The 16,492-nt window shown below is 43.7% G+C and overlaps 1 protein-coding gene across 4 annotated transcripts in view; it reads right to left on the reverse strand.

Moving 5' to 3' along the window:
• Positions 1-14,717: 14,717 nt before the first annotated feature.
• Positions 14,718-16,492, reverse strand: part of CPED1 (cadherin like and PC-esterase domain containing 1) — a 116,164-nt gene continuing 114,389 nt past the window's right edge. For all 4 annotated transcript variants that reach the window (XM_035127144.3, XM_035127142.3, XM_088652073.1 and 1 more), the window contains one exon: positions 14,718-16,464. In XM_035127144.3, the coding sequence (XP_034983035.3) occupies positions 16,237-16,464 (228 nt within the window). In that variant the 3' untranslated portion in view covers positions 14,718-16,236. The remainder of the gene's footprint in view (positions 16,465-16,492) is intronic.

The following is a 16,492-nucleotide window of genomic DNA, read 5'->3' on the forward strand; positions in this document are numbered from 1 at the left end:
CTCTTTTTCTAGAAAAATAGCACTGGTCCTTCTAGCCATCAATATACAGTGGTACCTTGTTTCTCAAACGCCTTTGGTACTCAAATGCCGAAACCCGGAAGTAAGTTTCCGTTTTTTGAACATTTTTCAGAAGCTGAACGTCCGATGCGGCTGTGTCGGCTATTGTTTCTGGGGCGCCTGCACCAATCAAAAGCTGCACCTTGGTTTTCAAACATTTCGGAAGTCAAACGGACTTCCAGAAACAGATTAAGTTTGACACTTTAGTTTTTGCTATTTATTTTGCGTTTTTTGTTTTTGAAGCTTTTCCTCAATTTGTCTTTGTGACTGTGGTGTGTAACCCAGTTTAGCTATTGATTGCTTGATGGTGTGACTGTGGAAATGGAGAATGTAAAATTGCTGTTTTAGGGGTTGTTTTTAAAAATCTGGAACGGATTAATCCGTTTTGCATTACTTTCTATGGGAAAGCACGCCTTAGTTTTGGAACACTTTGGTTTTGGAATGGACTTCCGGAACGGATTAAGTTTGAGAACCAAGGTACCACTGTACTGGCAAGGGCATTTTGGGGTCTCAGACAGCGGACATTCCCAGCCCTACCTAGAGATTCCCTACCCAGGAATTGAACTCGGGACATTTTGCATTCAAAGCAGATTCTCTGCTGCTGAGCTATGGCCCTTTTCATCAGTTACTGCCCTCAAGTCCAAATAACAGAGGCAAGATGAATGAATAACTAAGTTGGACAATGAATGCACCTGACTTATCAGAACTTTTCTGAAGAAGGGAGTGGGCATCCATCACATTAGAACAGCAAGACTACGCTCATTAAAATATGAGTTACGCATCTGCTTTGATTTGCAGAACAAAAGAAAAAAACATTGTGGCCATGGGTTTGTGGGGTGTGTGTGTGGGGGAGCCTGGCATCCACTCACTTAGGGGAGAAGTTTTGATTGGACCTTCTGTTTTCTACCAGCCCTAGTACGATTCTATGAACTGAAAAATAACATGCCTGCCATTATCTTGATCTATATCCGAAACGGCTTACTTCATCAAAGGCTATCTGACTTGCCTGAAGTCAAGGAACTGCAGAAATCTTCTTTCAAATTTTTTTACTTGGCAAAGGATGTGAAGGAGGGCGAATGCTCCATAAATGAGATAATTTTACTTCGGGAAATATTTCTGTTGGAGGGTAGGGGAACACATCACAGTTCTACAGCTGTTGCATTCCACAAATGAGGGCAGCCCTATTTAATTGGGTGCGGCGTTTGTGAGGTTTGTTGTAGAAGGGAAACATGGGGATATTGTTTGAGAATGGAACACACACACACACATCGGTAAGTTGCTGTGTTTGGGCCTCTTCACACAGAATGATAATGGAAGACTGCCTTTATGGATCAGACGAAGGGTGATGCGAGTCCAGCCTTTGGTACATTCTCCTCCCACCTTCCCATAGCTTCCCTCTTGACCTTGCATCAGTCTCTCTCTCTCTCTTTTTAATAGACATTTTACTGGGGGGGGGGGGGAATCAAACATGCAGCAGTAAAGTGATACAAAAAGAAAAAAGAACAAAACACAGAACTGTGTAAACGGGAAAATATATATGAATATATACAAAAAAATACCTTAACCCATACATTCTTTTATAAATTGGATATTACTGTCCCAAAACTAATGTAAATATTAATAACCTACTACATTTAACCTACTACTACTGCTACTACATGGGTTCCATGATCACTGCAGATGGTGACAACAGTCACGAAATTAAAAGACGCCTGCTTCTTGGGAGAAAAGCAATGCCAAACCTAGACAGCATCTTAAAAAGCAGAGACATCACCTTGCCGACAAAGGTCCGTATAGTTAAAGCTAGGGTTTTGCCAGTAGTGATGTATGGAAGTGAGAGCTGGACCATAAAGAAGGCTGATCGCCGAAGAATTGATGCTTTTGAATTATGGTGCTGGAGGAGACTCTTGAGAGTCCCATGGACTGCAGGAAGATCAAACCTATCCATTCTTAAGGAAATCAGCCCTGAGTGCTCACTGGAAGGACAGATCCTGAAGCTTTGGCCACCTCCTGAGAAGAGAAGACTCCCTGGAAATAGACCCTGATGTTGGGAAAGATTGATGGCACAAGGAGAAGGGGACGACAGAGGACGAGATGGTTGGACAGTGTTCTCGAAGCCACCAACATGAGTCTGACCAAACTGCGGGAGGCAGTGGAAAACAGGAGTGCCTGGCGTGCTCTGGTCCATGGGGTCACGAAGAGTCGGACACGACTAAACAACATTTTGTATGCATTTGTTCCAAATATTGTCGCATTTATCTAAGCAGAGTCTATGTCTGTAAGGAATCCGTTTGTAGGTTGCAAGTGTTATGTTATCAAGCCACTGATTAAAGGAGATCATGTCTTTATTCTTTCAGTTCATCAATATCAGCCTCTTGGCTACCATTAGAGTGTGTAAAATCCATTTTTGTTGTTCAGTTGTTAACTTTCATATAGTAGGTATACAGTTCATCATTATCATGGGGGCAGGCAGGCAGGCAATGCAGCCAGCTCATGTGTTAAGTGCAGGGATTAAGGGCGGAAGATGGAAAGGGGCGGGAATAGGAAACAATGGTTTCCTATTCCCGCCCCTTTCCAAGTGCTAGGAGCTTGGTTGCGGTCTAATTTTGTCATCCTACTTAGGGATCCACCCCAAGCCCCGTGTTTCTTGGACCAGAAATAAATCTAATCATCCCAACCGATCCACAGCAGAGTTCCACCAGTGGCGCATCTACATTCACTTATTACAGGCATGCCCAAGCTGTGGCCCTCCAGATGTTTTGGCCTACAACTCCCATGATCCCTAGCTAACAGGACCAGTGGTCGGGGATGATGGGAATTGTAGTCCAAAACATCTGGAGGGCCGAAGTTTGGGGATGCCTGACTTATTACCTGCCTGAGGACTCATTTCAGGGATGAAACCAAACGGCTTTCTGTTTGCTGAAACTGCATCCATCTCAGCTGTACCACACTGAAGAAAAAGACTCTCAAGCCCGTGTCAGTTCCATTCAGGAATTTTACAAATTTGAAAACTTTGAGGGGTGAATTGGGGGTATATGGTGCCCTTCGTCAGGAGACTGCTTGTCTTGTACTGTACAATCGTACCTTGGAAGTCTAACGGAATCCATTCCAGAAGTGTGTTCAACTTCCAAAATGTTCGAAAACCAAAGCACGGAGCCCCCTTCGGACGTTCAGCTTCCAAGAATAGTTCGCAAACCGGAACAGTCACTTCCGGGTTTGCGGAATTCGGGAGCCAAAACGTTCGAGAACTAAGCTGTTCGATAAACCAAGGTATGACAGTATTTGGGTGAGTAACTTTGTTGTAAGGACGTCTCAACAGGCAGGCGCAAGAAGATATAGCCATGTGTGTAGACTTGTAGCTCACAAAAAGTGATTCAGGCTTTTCTTCCCAGCTGCGTCACTGATCTGCAATAACTGGAAAAAGCAGAAGCTCATGTTCACCCCGAAGTCAGTTCCACAGAGTACAATGGAGCTTACTCTTACATAAATGCACATTGGTTGATTGGTTTGGGGATATTTTGTATCCTGCCCTTCAAACTCCCGAGGTACTTTATAGCACAGTCTGAAACATAAAGATAACAATAATTGAATGATGGAAACACAATACAGTGAAACAGAACAAAGCCGCTGAGTGGAATGCTCCCTCAAACTATTAAGACTTCATAAAATGTAAAATGCTTGCAGGTTGCATAATTCTCTTCAGACATTAATTTTCTTTGTTCAGGAGGATGCTAAGACTAAATTGCAGGATAGCAACAGACTGTAACTTAGGGCTCATTCGCACTTTTGTTTGTCCCGTGATTTCTGAGAAGTTCTTCTTTTGTGCTGCTGTTTTCCTCAGAAAAAACCCCCTGTTTACTGCTGAATTGGAACAACAACAACAACAACAACAACAACAACATTATTATTATTATTATTATTATTATTATTATTATTATTAAATTTTTATTAATTTTCTTTTCTATCATTACAAAGATCTCATATCAATAACATACATATTACACATCTTCGCCCCCTCTCTCCCGGACTTCCCTCAGCTTCCATTTCTGATTTGTTGTCATCCTTATTATATACTGCTGTTTGTTTGTTTTCTACAATCCACTATATCATTACTTCACCACATTAATTGTTCTCTATCAATAAAGGTGTGGATGTTTATTTAAATCCTACCATCGAGTCAGTATTCTTTTATTGTTTCTGCAAATATAATAGAAAAGGTTTCCACTCTTTTTCAAAGTCACTGTTCTTTTCTTGTAGTCTGTCCGTCAGTTTTGCATAATTCATCCATTTCATGCCATTATTCTTTTGTTGGAATTTCTCCAGGCTTCCAGGTTTGTGCAATAAATATTCTCGCCGCCATTGTAGCATACATAAATAGTGTCCTCTTCTTTATTTATTTAGCTCTATTTATGTAGCATACATAAATAGTGTCCTCTTTCGGCAGATCTTGACCTAAAATCCCCAGCAGGAAGGCTTCTGGTTGCTTAACGAATTTTATTTTAAACATTTTTTCAGTTCATTGTATATCATTTCCCAGTATAATTTTACATTTCTACAATCCCACCACATCTGGTAAAAAGTACCTTCAGCCTTACACCTCCAATACTCCTTCTGTTCACTTTTGTATATTTTTTGCTAATTTAACCAGTGATACCACCTATACATCATCTTCATATAATTCTCTTTCAACGATATACAGTCCGCTGAATTGGAACAATCTGCAGATTGGGGTTTGTTCTGATTCAGCAGTAGGCAATGGGTTTTCCCAGGAAAAGTTAGAAAATAGAAAAGTTAGGGACAATAGAAAAACCTCTCGGACCCCGAAATCATAGAATTGTAGAGCTAGAAGGGACCACAAGGATCATCTAGTCCAACCCCATGCAATGCAGGAATATTCTGCCCAATGTGGGGCTCAAACCCATAACTCTGAGATTATGAGTCTCACACTCTACCAACTGAGCTGTCATAGCACAAACAGAAGTGTGGATGAGCCCTTACTAATAGTGAACGGAAACACAGTGGAACACAGCACATCATTTACGGATGTGTCAAGGTTAAAGCTAGGTGGGGAAACTGGATTTATTTAAGTTGCTTCCTATTTAACACTGCTCTTGACATTCTTCAGTGGCAACAGGTTAAAACCTCCCTGCAGCTGCCTTGGGGAGTTAACTGAAGCAAGCCCTCCAATTCTGACATAAAATGATCTGCCGTGCCAGGCCACTCATTTTCATTCAAAGAAAATAAAAAAGCCACCCTATCATTTTTAAAGCCTGCCTTCTGCAGTAAATTAACTTCTCGCTGTAGCACAAGCTGTCCAAATAGCTCCCGCAGGCATATTCCAAAGGCTCAAATGATTGCATATAACTTGCACGTCAAACTTTCAGTGGATGAATGCATTTTTTAAATTTATTTTTAACATGTAAATGGAAGCTTCAGAGCCAGGAGTTTAATTTTTCATCTGTCGTCTTGGGTGCTATGGAAGTGCTTGTCAAGTCTTGGTGCTTCAAAGAGTACTTCTCAGGCCTGTCCCTTGGGACCAGTTCTACATCGGCTGCCCAGTAGAGACCTCATTCGCTTGTTCCTCTTGGCAACGGTGACCCAGTGGTAAGCTTCTTGTGTGCAGATTCTTGCCATCGGATCGGGTGGATTCTTCTGCCCACAGCACCACAAACACCCCGAAGGAAATATAGGTTGTGCCTAAGCGAGCCGCCACATATGATGTCCTCCTCACTTGGTAACAGCAACCACATGGAGAAATTGCTGTAAGGCTGCGTTCGTGAGGAGATGGTTTGCAACGCTCACAGCCATCATCTCTTCATAAGATAATCAGGAGAGAAATATGAGATACTTTGCCCTGAGCAGAATAGTACAGTGTCTTCTTCCACTCAACATAGCTGCCAAGTCTCCCGTATTCTCCAGGAAATCCCCATTTTTCCAGCTGTTCTTAGCTGAAAAAACGGTTTGTTTTTTTTGCTTTTTCCCGGTTTATTCTGGCGCGGCAGCCATTTTGGAACTGGGCGGAGCATGCTCAGAAGCGACTTTTGATGCTGCTCTGCCCAGTTCCAAAATGGCTGCAGTGCGACTTCTGGCGCGGCGGCCATTTTGGAACTGGGCAAAGCAGCATCAAAAGTCACTTCTGAGCATGCTCCGACCAGTTCCAAAATGGCGGCAGTGCTACTTCCGGTCTTCTACTTCCAGCCCGGTCCCTTATTTCTCGGACAGCAACTTGGCACGTATGCCACTCAAGCCTCCGCTTTGGCCAGCAATTGAGGTAACTTATCTCAGAGAATTAAGTATTTTTCTTCTTCTTAGCCAAGTACGGTTTGGGCTCTTCAGCTTTCCTGCGCACGGCCAGGAAGTTGACCGTATTTATTCAGATGTCTCCCGCCCACTGCAGTTGTTCTGGTTTCCAGAAGTCTTCACAGCTTTGACCACATATGGACCCTAAGGTCTCCACAGATATTCCAGATGCTTGCGAGTAATGACTTGAAACAGAGGGAGTGGTATCACGCTGAGCAGCTAATTCTTCCTCTACACTTTGACAAGTTCCCATTTGAGGATTCAGATTGTGAAGGTTAGCAATCATGACCTTATACCTTGGGTAACAGTGTTAGAGATATGGAAGCTAGGAGCTAGACGGCACATTAAACCAAAGTTACAGGCGCAACAACAGACTCTCTAGGTGTGCTTTTTAAAATAACAAGCATACAAAGCTGAAAATGAATGAACTGCAGCTAAAATATTATGTTCATTTTTCACATGGTCTAGTCCTTCCCCTGCCCACTCCCCTAATATTCTCCAGAGGGTCTCTTTTCCAGTCTTCAGAGAGTAGCTGGAAGTGGGGAGACAGAAAAAGGTCCCCCTTTCCTTCCACTCTGCAGTCTTAATCTGAAATCTTAGGCGCAGCACTGTGCCCAGAGCTCAGAAACTGCTTGCACTGGTAGCAATTACTGGTTGAGTGACATTAGGCATGACCTCTTGGAATGGTTGGCGGATCGTGAAGCGTCTGTTTGGGTGTAGGTAGTCTTGGCGGCAAGACCGCAATCTGTGGTCTCGGGTGGCGGATGCAGGCCTTGGGCGGAATCCTTTAGTCATCTACATAAATAGGGGGGCGTGGGGCGGTGACCCCCTGCCCCCATTGCGGCGGCGATAACGGTTCCTGTAAATGGGGCTAAGGGGGAGGCATTGACCATACGCAATAGGCTGTCATTTCCCTCCCTCTCCAGCGGTTGCGATCGAAGGGGGGCGGGCTATCTGCTTGAACATATATTCTCCGGAGCTAGCCCAACCCCCACACATGCTGGATAACCCTGAAATTACCCAGATCCCCAGCTGGGGGCTGGAAAGGATATACGCCCAATGCCTGAGCCAAAGTCTCCCTACATCCAAATTTTTAATAAAGTTGTGGCCAATTTTAATCCCATAGAACGTGGTCTTGTGTCATCATTCTGCTCGGGGGCTGCCTGGGGGCTTTGGGGGACTCCGCCTGACCACGCAATGGAAGATGAAATTCGTAATGTGGAAGCTACAAGATCAAACCACATAACAGAAACTCAAACGTCAGCAGTAACACCCCACAGAATTTGTTGAGGTCTAACTATATTCGTAACTATTCGTAACATATATTCGTAGCTGATCACTTGATCAGCCGTGCAGTTTCTCACTGATGCTTCTGCTTTGGCAAAGGTTAGCAAATTTGCTTCATTTTGGCTGATATTCCGATGTTTTCAAAATAATAATAATAATAATAATAATAATAATAATAATTAGACATAGCGCTTTATATCATCCAATATAAAGCGGATTGTGGTAGGGCTGGTAGGAAATTTACTTTAGGGTTTGGGTTCTGGCCTAGGCCACAGGTCATGCTGAGTAATGGGAGAGTGGATATGTAAATCCCTGAGTTCTGATTGGTTGAAGGGCCCCCTTTTAAGGTCTTGCCCTCCATTTTGCAGGCACATTCTGCCTTTGGCGTTCGAATCCCCTCCCACCCTCCCCTTTTTTCTTGCAGGTTAGCACGACATTGCTATTGCCTTCGGGGCCGCCTGTATTCAGGGGCCGGTAGGAATTTTCCCAATTGGCTGATTGGCTTTGCCTCTTGGTTTTCGCCTACTGCACTAGCAAATTGTCACAACTTGTTAGGTTGGCGGTTAGGCTTTTGGTTGGTTAATCGGTTGGTAGAGGGGTGTGGCACACAGATTGCCTACCCCCACCTCCGTTTGCTCCATATAGTAGTATTCCGTTAAAGGAATCTTGGGGCTTACGCTCTTGTCCTTACCATCCCGCCATTGGCGGGGATGGTGGGCCCAATTATAAGAGTAAGAGCCTTGGGGAACATTCTTGGGTAAAGAGAGGAGGGAATGACTGGGCTCAGCCACCTCCTCTCCCCCAGGTATGTTTACTTGACTTCCCTTCAGGAAGTTGGAGCAGGAACTGTCCAAGCGGACAGCGGTGAGTCCTGATGTGAGTCCTGCCCCAACTGGGCAGATGAGGTGAGTCCTGTCCAAAGGGGACAGCTGATTGAGTCCTGTCCTAAATGGACAGATGGGGATAGTCCTTCTTAAAGAAGGATGAGTGGTTAACCAAAAGCCTAAGCCAACACTCAGATTAAAAATTGGTGTATTTAATAAAGTTGTGGCCCTAAATTATTTGCCAAAAACCAAACCATAATTCTGTTGTCAGTGTGAGTTATTTAAGGTAATTTCTGGTAAGCCTTGACACACAAAACACTGGCAAAGCTGTGTCTTTTGCCACTGTTATTTTACACTGGAAGTGCTCAATACAGGCCTGGATGATTGCAAGGATAATTCAGTAGTGACCTGCACAGCTGTTGTCTAATTACCTTCAAAACTAAGAGCTTTGATTCTTCTTAAGTATTAAACATCTGCAGTGCGGGCCAGTGAAATCCAATGCATTTCTACTTAAAATTAAGTCCCATTGTTAAATAGAACTTCATCCTATGAAGGTGTATACGGGATCGCAGTCTGCGGACACTTCTTTTAAAGTATCGGCTTTGTTTTTATTGTTTTCCTTTTTATCATCCATGGAAATTACTGCCCCAAATAAATAGTCAGTCCAGTCTTGTAATGTCTGGAATAGAAAGGTATTAGAGACAAGAGGTCACTCTGCTATCGTTGTCTGGAGAGCTGAAGCTTGTATTAAGGAAGGAGTAGGTGCATTTAAAGGATGCAGGTGGTGTCGTGGTCTAAACCACTGAGCCTCTTGGGCTTGCCAATTGGAAGGTCAGCGGTTCGAATCCCCATGACAGGGTGAGCTCTCGTTGCTCGGTCCCAGCTCCTGCCAACCTAGCAGTTCGAAAGAAGAAGAGTTTGGATTTGATATCCCGCTTTATCACTAACCGAAGGAGTTTCAAAGGGCTAACATTCTCCTTTCCCTTCCTCCCCCACAGCAAACACTCTGTGAGGTGAGTGGGGCTGAGAGACTTCAGAGAAGTGTGACTAGCCCAAGGTTACCCAGCAGCTGCATGTGGAGGAGCGGAGACGTGAACCCGGTTCCCCAGATTACGAGGCTACAGCTCTTAACCACTACACCACACTGGCTCTCAAAGTGCAAGTAGATAATTAGGTACCGCTCCAGCGGGATGGTAAACGGTGTTTCCGTGCGCTGCTCTGGTTCGCCAGAAGCGGCTTAGTCATGCTGGCCACATGACCCAGGAAAAGCGAGATGAGCGCCACAACCCCAGAGTCATTCGCGACTGGACTTAACTGTCAGGGGTCCCTTACCTTTACCTTAGGTGCATTTAAGGGAAATCATAAAATAAAAAGACACACAAATAAATTACTAAAAAGCATTCCAATTGATGGTCTGTTAAGATGATTGTGCTTTATTTATTCAACAACAACAACCATAATTAGACAGTTTTTAGATCAGACATACAGGTCTCCACATCATATTCTGCAATGACAGTAATGTATGCTGTATGCAATTGCAGATCTTACTAGCAGCAAGCAGTGCCATAAATCTATTTTCCTGTGTTCTTAAAAAAAAAAGGTGTCCCATTGAAAATACTGAATATGTGAGTTCATAAAGGAACTATAATATATGGTATAACAGTTGGCAAGCATGTGGATACACAAACAAGTCACTGTAGGACACATTCATGAAATTAATTTTTGCCTTGCTTGTTGGGATTTGGCTAAGCTTTGTCCCACCGGATTCAATGGTTTCATTTCACTTGGAACAGCATTCTCTTGCTCTCAATTAATCACTAACCTTTGGAGTTAAGTAGGAGCGTGTTTCAAGGGTAATTTTTCCTTCATCCCCATTTGGGTAATGTTACTGATTGCACACCTCTGGTAAATGGTGCAGAATGGCGAACATTGACTCAACTCCATCTAATACAAGTCCCAGGTCTCTGCCTTCCCTGGGGATCCCAATTTGCAGGAGGGAGCAGGTTCCCTAGCATGTTATGATGTGGCTGTGAAGTGTCTCTCATGCTGCCAACCTGCCACATGGGGATTCAAATCAATCTGCCTTGGCTGACCAATTGAAAGCCCTGATTGACCTCCTGAAATCATAAGAATAATTTATTATTTATACCCTGCCGATCTGGCTGGGTTTCCCCAGCCACTCTGGGCGGCTCCCAACACAATATTAAAAATATGATAAAACATCAAAGATTAAAAACTTTCCTAACAGGGCTGTCTTCAAATGTCTTCTCAAAATCAGATAGTTGTTTACTTCCTTGACATGTGATGGGAGGGTGTTCCACAGTGCGGGCAGCACTACTGAGAAGGCCCTCTGCCTGGTTCCCTGTAACCTCACTTCTCAGAGTGAGAGAACCGCCAGAAGGCCCTTGGCACTGGACCTTAGTGTCCGGGCAGAACGATGGGGGTGGAGACGCTCCTTCAGGTATACTGGGCTGAGGCCGTTAAGGGCTTTAAAGGTCAGCACTAACACTTTGAATTGTGCTTTGGAAACGTACTGGGAGCCAATGTAGGTCTTTTAGGACCAGAGATGGGGCCAACAGAGTTGACCAGAGAGAAGTCTTCTCTCCTCTGGTCCTCTCCTGGACTATACGTACAGCCCTTGCTATAGGTCTTCAACAGTTTGGTCAGCAACTTCTCTGCCCTCCCTCATTTTCTTGCTCCCCAGATTTTGCCACTTGGCAGGTTTCCATAAAGTGCATGGCTCTGGACGATGGTCAGCCCATGATTAACAGGACTGGGAAGAAATTTTAGTCACTAGCACAATTGGACCTGTGATTTTGTCTTCCTCATAGCAATGCAGGGGTTGGGACTATTAACATTTATTGTCTCAACTTGGTAGCCGTGGGAGAGGCATAGGGCAACATCTATAGCTGGATTACCCAGGTAATGGGCACCTCACTTTCCTCAGAGGGAATCCCCTTAATGGATCTTGCAGTGTCACCTATGCCTGCAGCCCTAACTCAGGGAGGGGCATTAGGTTGCTGAAGCCCCAAGTTCCTAGAGGGATGTATTGGCACATGCCACAGTGGGCAAGACATTCCAGCTAATTCCTCGTAAGTGAACATCGGCTAGCAGTCGGACCCATTGATAACCAGATCACCACCCCATGCCATGCCAAAGCTGTGCACTGTGTTGTGGCCAATATAATTATTTCCCTACCGGTATCAGTCTGGTAGCACAGTTCAAGGCTGCTAAACCTGTCTCTGTGTCACAACCAGGTCAGAAGTTGGACAAATGGATTGAGAGCAGATATTTCATCCGTGAATACCTTAAGTTGTTTGGAAGATTAGACACAGGCCTAAGACTGACAAAGCCCTTTCTGATTGGCAATGATTTTTCGAGGAGTGGAAGGGATCACCTTTCCTTGAAAGCTTGCAGGACCCTATTCCCATCTAAAGTGGCACAAATTCTACCAGGCAAAAAGTATGCAAAATTCATATCAGCTACCATTAACCAGGCAGAAGGTGCATATGCACAGATTTTTGCTTCCACACTGACTATGGAAAAAGTGTCCCTGAAGTCATTGAAATAACTGTGAGTTGTTTTGGTGAAACGACTGCTTCACACATGTGCAAATTGACTCCTTGGTCACACCAAATTGTGCTAATTCACTATGGCATAATTTGGAAAAGTTATCTACCCAAGAAGAAGTGTTAGTTAGGGTTGCCATATTTCAAAAAGTGAAAATCCGGACACCCCCCCCCAAAAAAAAATCTAAAATAATAATAATAATAATGTTGTAAAGTTATTTTGAAGGGAATTCATTAAAATCTACACTTCCGACATGGGTTGCCATATATGGGGATTTTCTCCGACATTCCAGCAATTTCCACCCGGACACTGTTTCCGATGGCCGAATCCCATATATGTCCGAGAAATTTTGGACATCCGGCAACCCTGTGTTAGTTGAGTAGTTTCAGGGTACTAGTGACTAAAGGCACAACTTCATAACTTCATTGTGACTTATTGCCAATGAATGCTAAGCTGTCTTCCCCAACCTGCTGCCTTTCAACATATCTTGGATGACAATCTACTCATCATTTCAGTTCACTGGTTATGCTGGCTGGGACTGAGGAAAGCTGGGGTCCAAAATATCAGGAAGGTTATGCTAGAGAAAAATTTGAAATTTAAAAACTGAGCACCACAATGTATTCTATAATTGGTTGTGATGAAGACAGCACACAATAAAGGGATACTTTCTCCTGATTTCTTCACATGTGCATCAAACAAACAAACAAACAAACAAACAAACAAACAAACAAACATACATTATATCATGGAAATCTTGTACCACATAATACACTGATTAGACTCATTTTCTACACATTTATTTTTATCATTGACTAGCAACTACTTATGAAAATACCTGGTCCACACTAATTATTACATTAAATGTCAGTGGGCTTTCATGCTATAGTGATAACTTCATATAAAAATATACGTATAAAAATATAGCCTGGGTCGCTTTCGAAAGAGCAGCATCTGAATAAAATTAAACACAATGTACTACAGCATAGGAAAACCATACAATGGTGATGATGCAGAAACTGCATTGCACATTTGCCAGCATGAACTATAACATGACCAAAATTCATCCTTAATAAAAAAAAAAAGGAACCCGAGTCCCAACTTTAATATTACTATGAATATTAACATCTTTGTACAAGCAACCCTCTCTAAGTTTTTGCTTCCATTGCAAGAACACCCAGTCACAAGAAACCACATCATGTAGAAAAGAAAAATAAAGAATGCAACCAGAATTAATATTCAGAAATCTAAAGATAAAAGAAAAGGTAGTGATTTTTAAGACTGTACAATGAAACAGGCCTGCTTCCCCCCACAAACATACCTTTGGCCCCACTGCAGCATCTTTCATGCTGGAGTCGATGTATGAATTATTTCTGCGATAAATATGTATTTATTTCTTTAAAGCCTACATTGAGAGGGAAATGCCAAGCTCGCAAATAGAATGCAAATAAGGGCAGGGATTAATATATGAGCAAATTTTGAGGTCATCCACTGGGAAATGTGGAAATTGTCCCTTCATTTTATAGGTGTGATTGTTGGTGGTACACACTTGGCAGAATGAGGGGAGCCTACCAGTTGGGGTTTTCCAGAACTCTATGAGAAATTGCACATGCAATCTATGGAGCTACTGACTCATAGCAGGGATCCAAAGATCCGTTCAACAAGCTCTGCCTGTAATTTTTGGGTGCCGGAAGCATCCGCCATGTTGCTTCTGACCTTTGGGAGCAACTTCCGACATAGCACAGGAAGTCGCAGTAATAAGCAAAACAGATAGTTGATGTATTGTGGTGGCTCAGACTGTGAGCTAGAAAGTCCTCTCTCCAAATATGGTATCAGGCACTAACTCACTAGATGGCTTTGGTAAATCTTTGCTACAAGGTGTGACCGGAAAGTTCGGTGAATGGTCACAGAAATTGGACAGCAAGAAATATTTGAATATACATGCCTTACAGGCCTTCAAAGTAGGCCCCTTCTGATACAATGCACCGTTGACAATGTTCATAGAACTGTTGGAAACTTCTGGAAAAGTCCTATTTTCGTACTGCTTTGAGTTCCCTCATCACAGCAGCTTGGACGTATGAAATGTTGCGGAAATCTGTGCCCTTTCAGTGCAGATTTCAGTTTTGGAAAAAGAAAGAAATCTGGTGGGGCCAGATTGAGAGAATGTGGAGGGTGGGACAACTCAGTAACCTCAGTAACGATTTCACACGGGGTATGCAATTCTTCCACCATCATTCGGACTGACAAGCGCCGATCCTGCATCAATAACTCACAAACGCGGCCGACATTTGCTGCCGTTGGCCGACATTTGCTGCCGTTCTGCTCATCGATGGGCTGCCAGACAGAGGATAATCTTCAATGATTTGCCGCCCTTCATGGAAACGCTTACCAGGCATCCCCAAACTGCGGCCCTCCAGATGTTTTGGCCTACAACTCCCATGATCCCTAGCTAACAGGACCAGTGGTCGGGGAAGATGGGAATTGTAGTCCAAAACATCTGGAGGGCCGAAGTTTGGGGATGCCTGGCTTAAACCATCATACACTAGTTACAGGTAGGTAGCCGTGTTGGTCCTGTTTCAGTGTATCTGAAGAAGTGTGCATGCACACAAAAGCTCATACCTATGACAAACTTAGTTGGTCTCTAAGGTGCTACTGGAAGGATTTTTTATTTATTTTTTGTTTCCATAATACACTGTCTTTCGAGTTACAGCTTCATCTCCGTACACAATTGTGAGCATTTCGTGGGTTTCTGAGGCCAATTGTATGTTAGAATATTTCTCGCTGTCCGATTTCTATGACCATTCACCAAACTTTCTGGTCACACCTTGTGTTAGCTATTGCACAATCCAAAACGTGCCAAGTCTCTGCTACCTTTAAAAAAATAATAATGTTGTAAAGCTCCAATAAAATGAGTGGATTCTCCATGGCTGCACACTTGCAGGTGTTTGGAGAAGTTCTCGTCTCACACCCAAGAATAGTTCATAAATTAAGGAGGACCGAGAGGTACGAAACAACATATTTAGGGCCAAACGAGACGTGGTGTGTTTGGAGCTCCCAAGGTCATTTTCTTGTTCAAAAAACAGCTGTGGGACATGTGTGCGATTTTAATTAGTGCTGCAATAGGGAGGTTAAGTTAACTTGCTGCTCAGATCTAAAGCAACCTGCCTACAGGGTAATTTGGACAATAAAATGATTCCACGATCTCCCGCCATGGCACTCCCATGTCGTGTCTGTGTTGGCCCTTAGGACTACAGGACCTGTTTGCCATCATTACTGTGAGGGACAAGGGATACAGGGAAGTCCCTCCCATCTTAAGTTCCAGCCCATCCCCAAGCGCTGGAGAGAGTAAGGAGAGCTCTGCCTCCAGCGGAGAGTCAGGAAGTGGTGTCCGAGGCTCAGGCAAGGTTGTGGAGCCCATGCCTCAGGTGGGACAGGAAGTTGGGCGCACGGGGGGGAAGGCCAATCCCCCCAACTCCCGAATTGCGACGCAAACGTAGGGGGAAGAGGTTGGGTCTCCCAAAGCTTTTGTGCTGGATGAAAACGCGCCAATCGCCATTCGGAGGTTCTGACACCTCACCTTAAGCATGTATATAGATCGTTCTGACCACTGTAAATAATCAGCACTTAATAAAAGCCTAAAAAGACTATGCTGGAGTCGTTACTCTAGAGTAGCCACATCAGGCCCTCTGACAATTACCTAAGTGCAAATGCTAGAAATGGAAATCTGGTTCTATAGGTGAAGATGTGATGCCTGCTCTTAAGTGCATACTCTTGTATGACTATTTTGCCGTGCCATTAAAACTCTTCAAAATGGAATGAGATTCGTTTCGCCGGCGATATAGCATTCTAATCCGTACCTATACTCGGGCAAAATATATCACATCCTATATCACATTACATTTACTTAGCTTACAACTGTTTAAACATTTGGCAGTGTTTCAAGTAATGTCTCCCCCTCCCTTTGCCCTCGCCGCCATTTCTCGCGCTTCTCTGTCTCCCGTTCTGAAACCGCAGATACATGTGGACACATCTTGATTTCATAAGGCTTTGCCGAAAGTGCCACATGTCTTGAGTTAGGCTGGTATGTTCAGCCACTCAGATAAGTGTGTAAATATATATATATATATATATAAAACCAAATCTGTGTATCGCCACATGGGGAAGAGAGGAGGCTGGGAGTAAGCACTTCAGCCCAGCAAAGTTACGTTCCAAGAACCTTCCTGTCATTTGCACAGACGCGGCTGAGGAGGATTTCTGAATACACCTGGTTTATTGGACCTCGTACATGATAAGGGGACTGAGAATTTGAGGCATAGGCTTGCCGTTTCATCAGGTTGCTTTGGCTGTTGAAAAATTTGCCCAGAGCATAGGGCCCGGATAACATTCTTGCCATGGGAGAGCTCCCTTCAGAAGCTTTAGATTTCACCACCTGAAAAAGAAAGAAAATGTGCTTGTGA

Source organism: Zootoca vivipara, chromosome 9 (assembly GCF_965207765.1).
Source record: "Zootoca vivipara chromosome 9, rZooViv2.hap1.1, whole genome shotgun sequence".
Classification (NCBI taxonomy): Eukaryota; Metazoa; Chordata; class Lepidosauria; order Squamata; family Lacertidae; genus Zootoca; species Zootoca vivipara.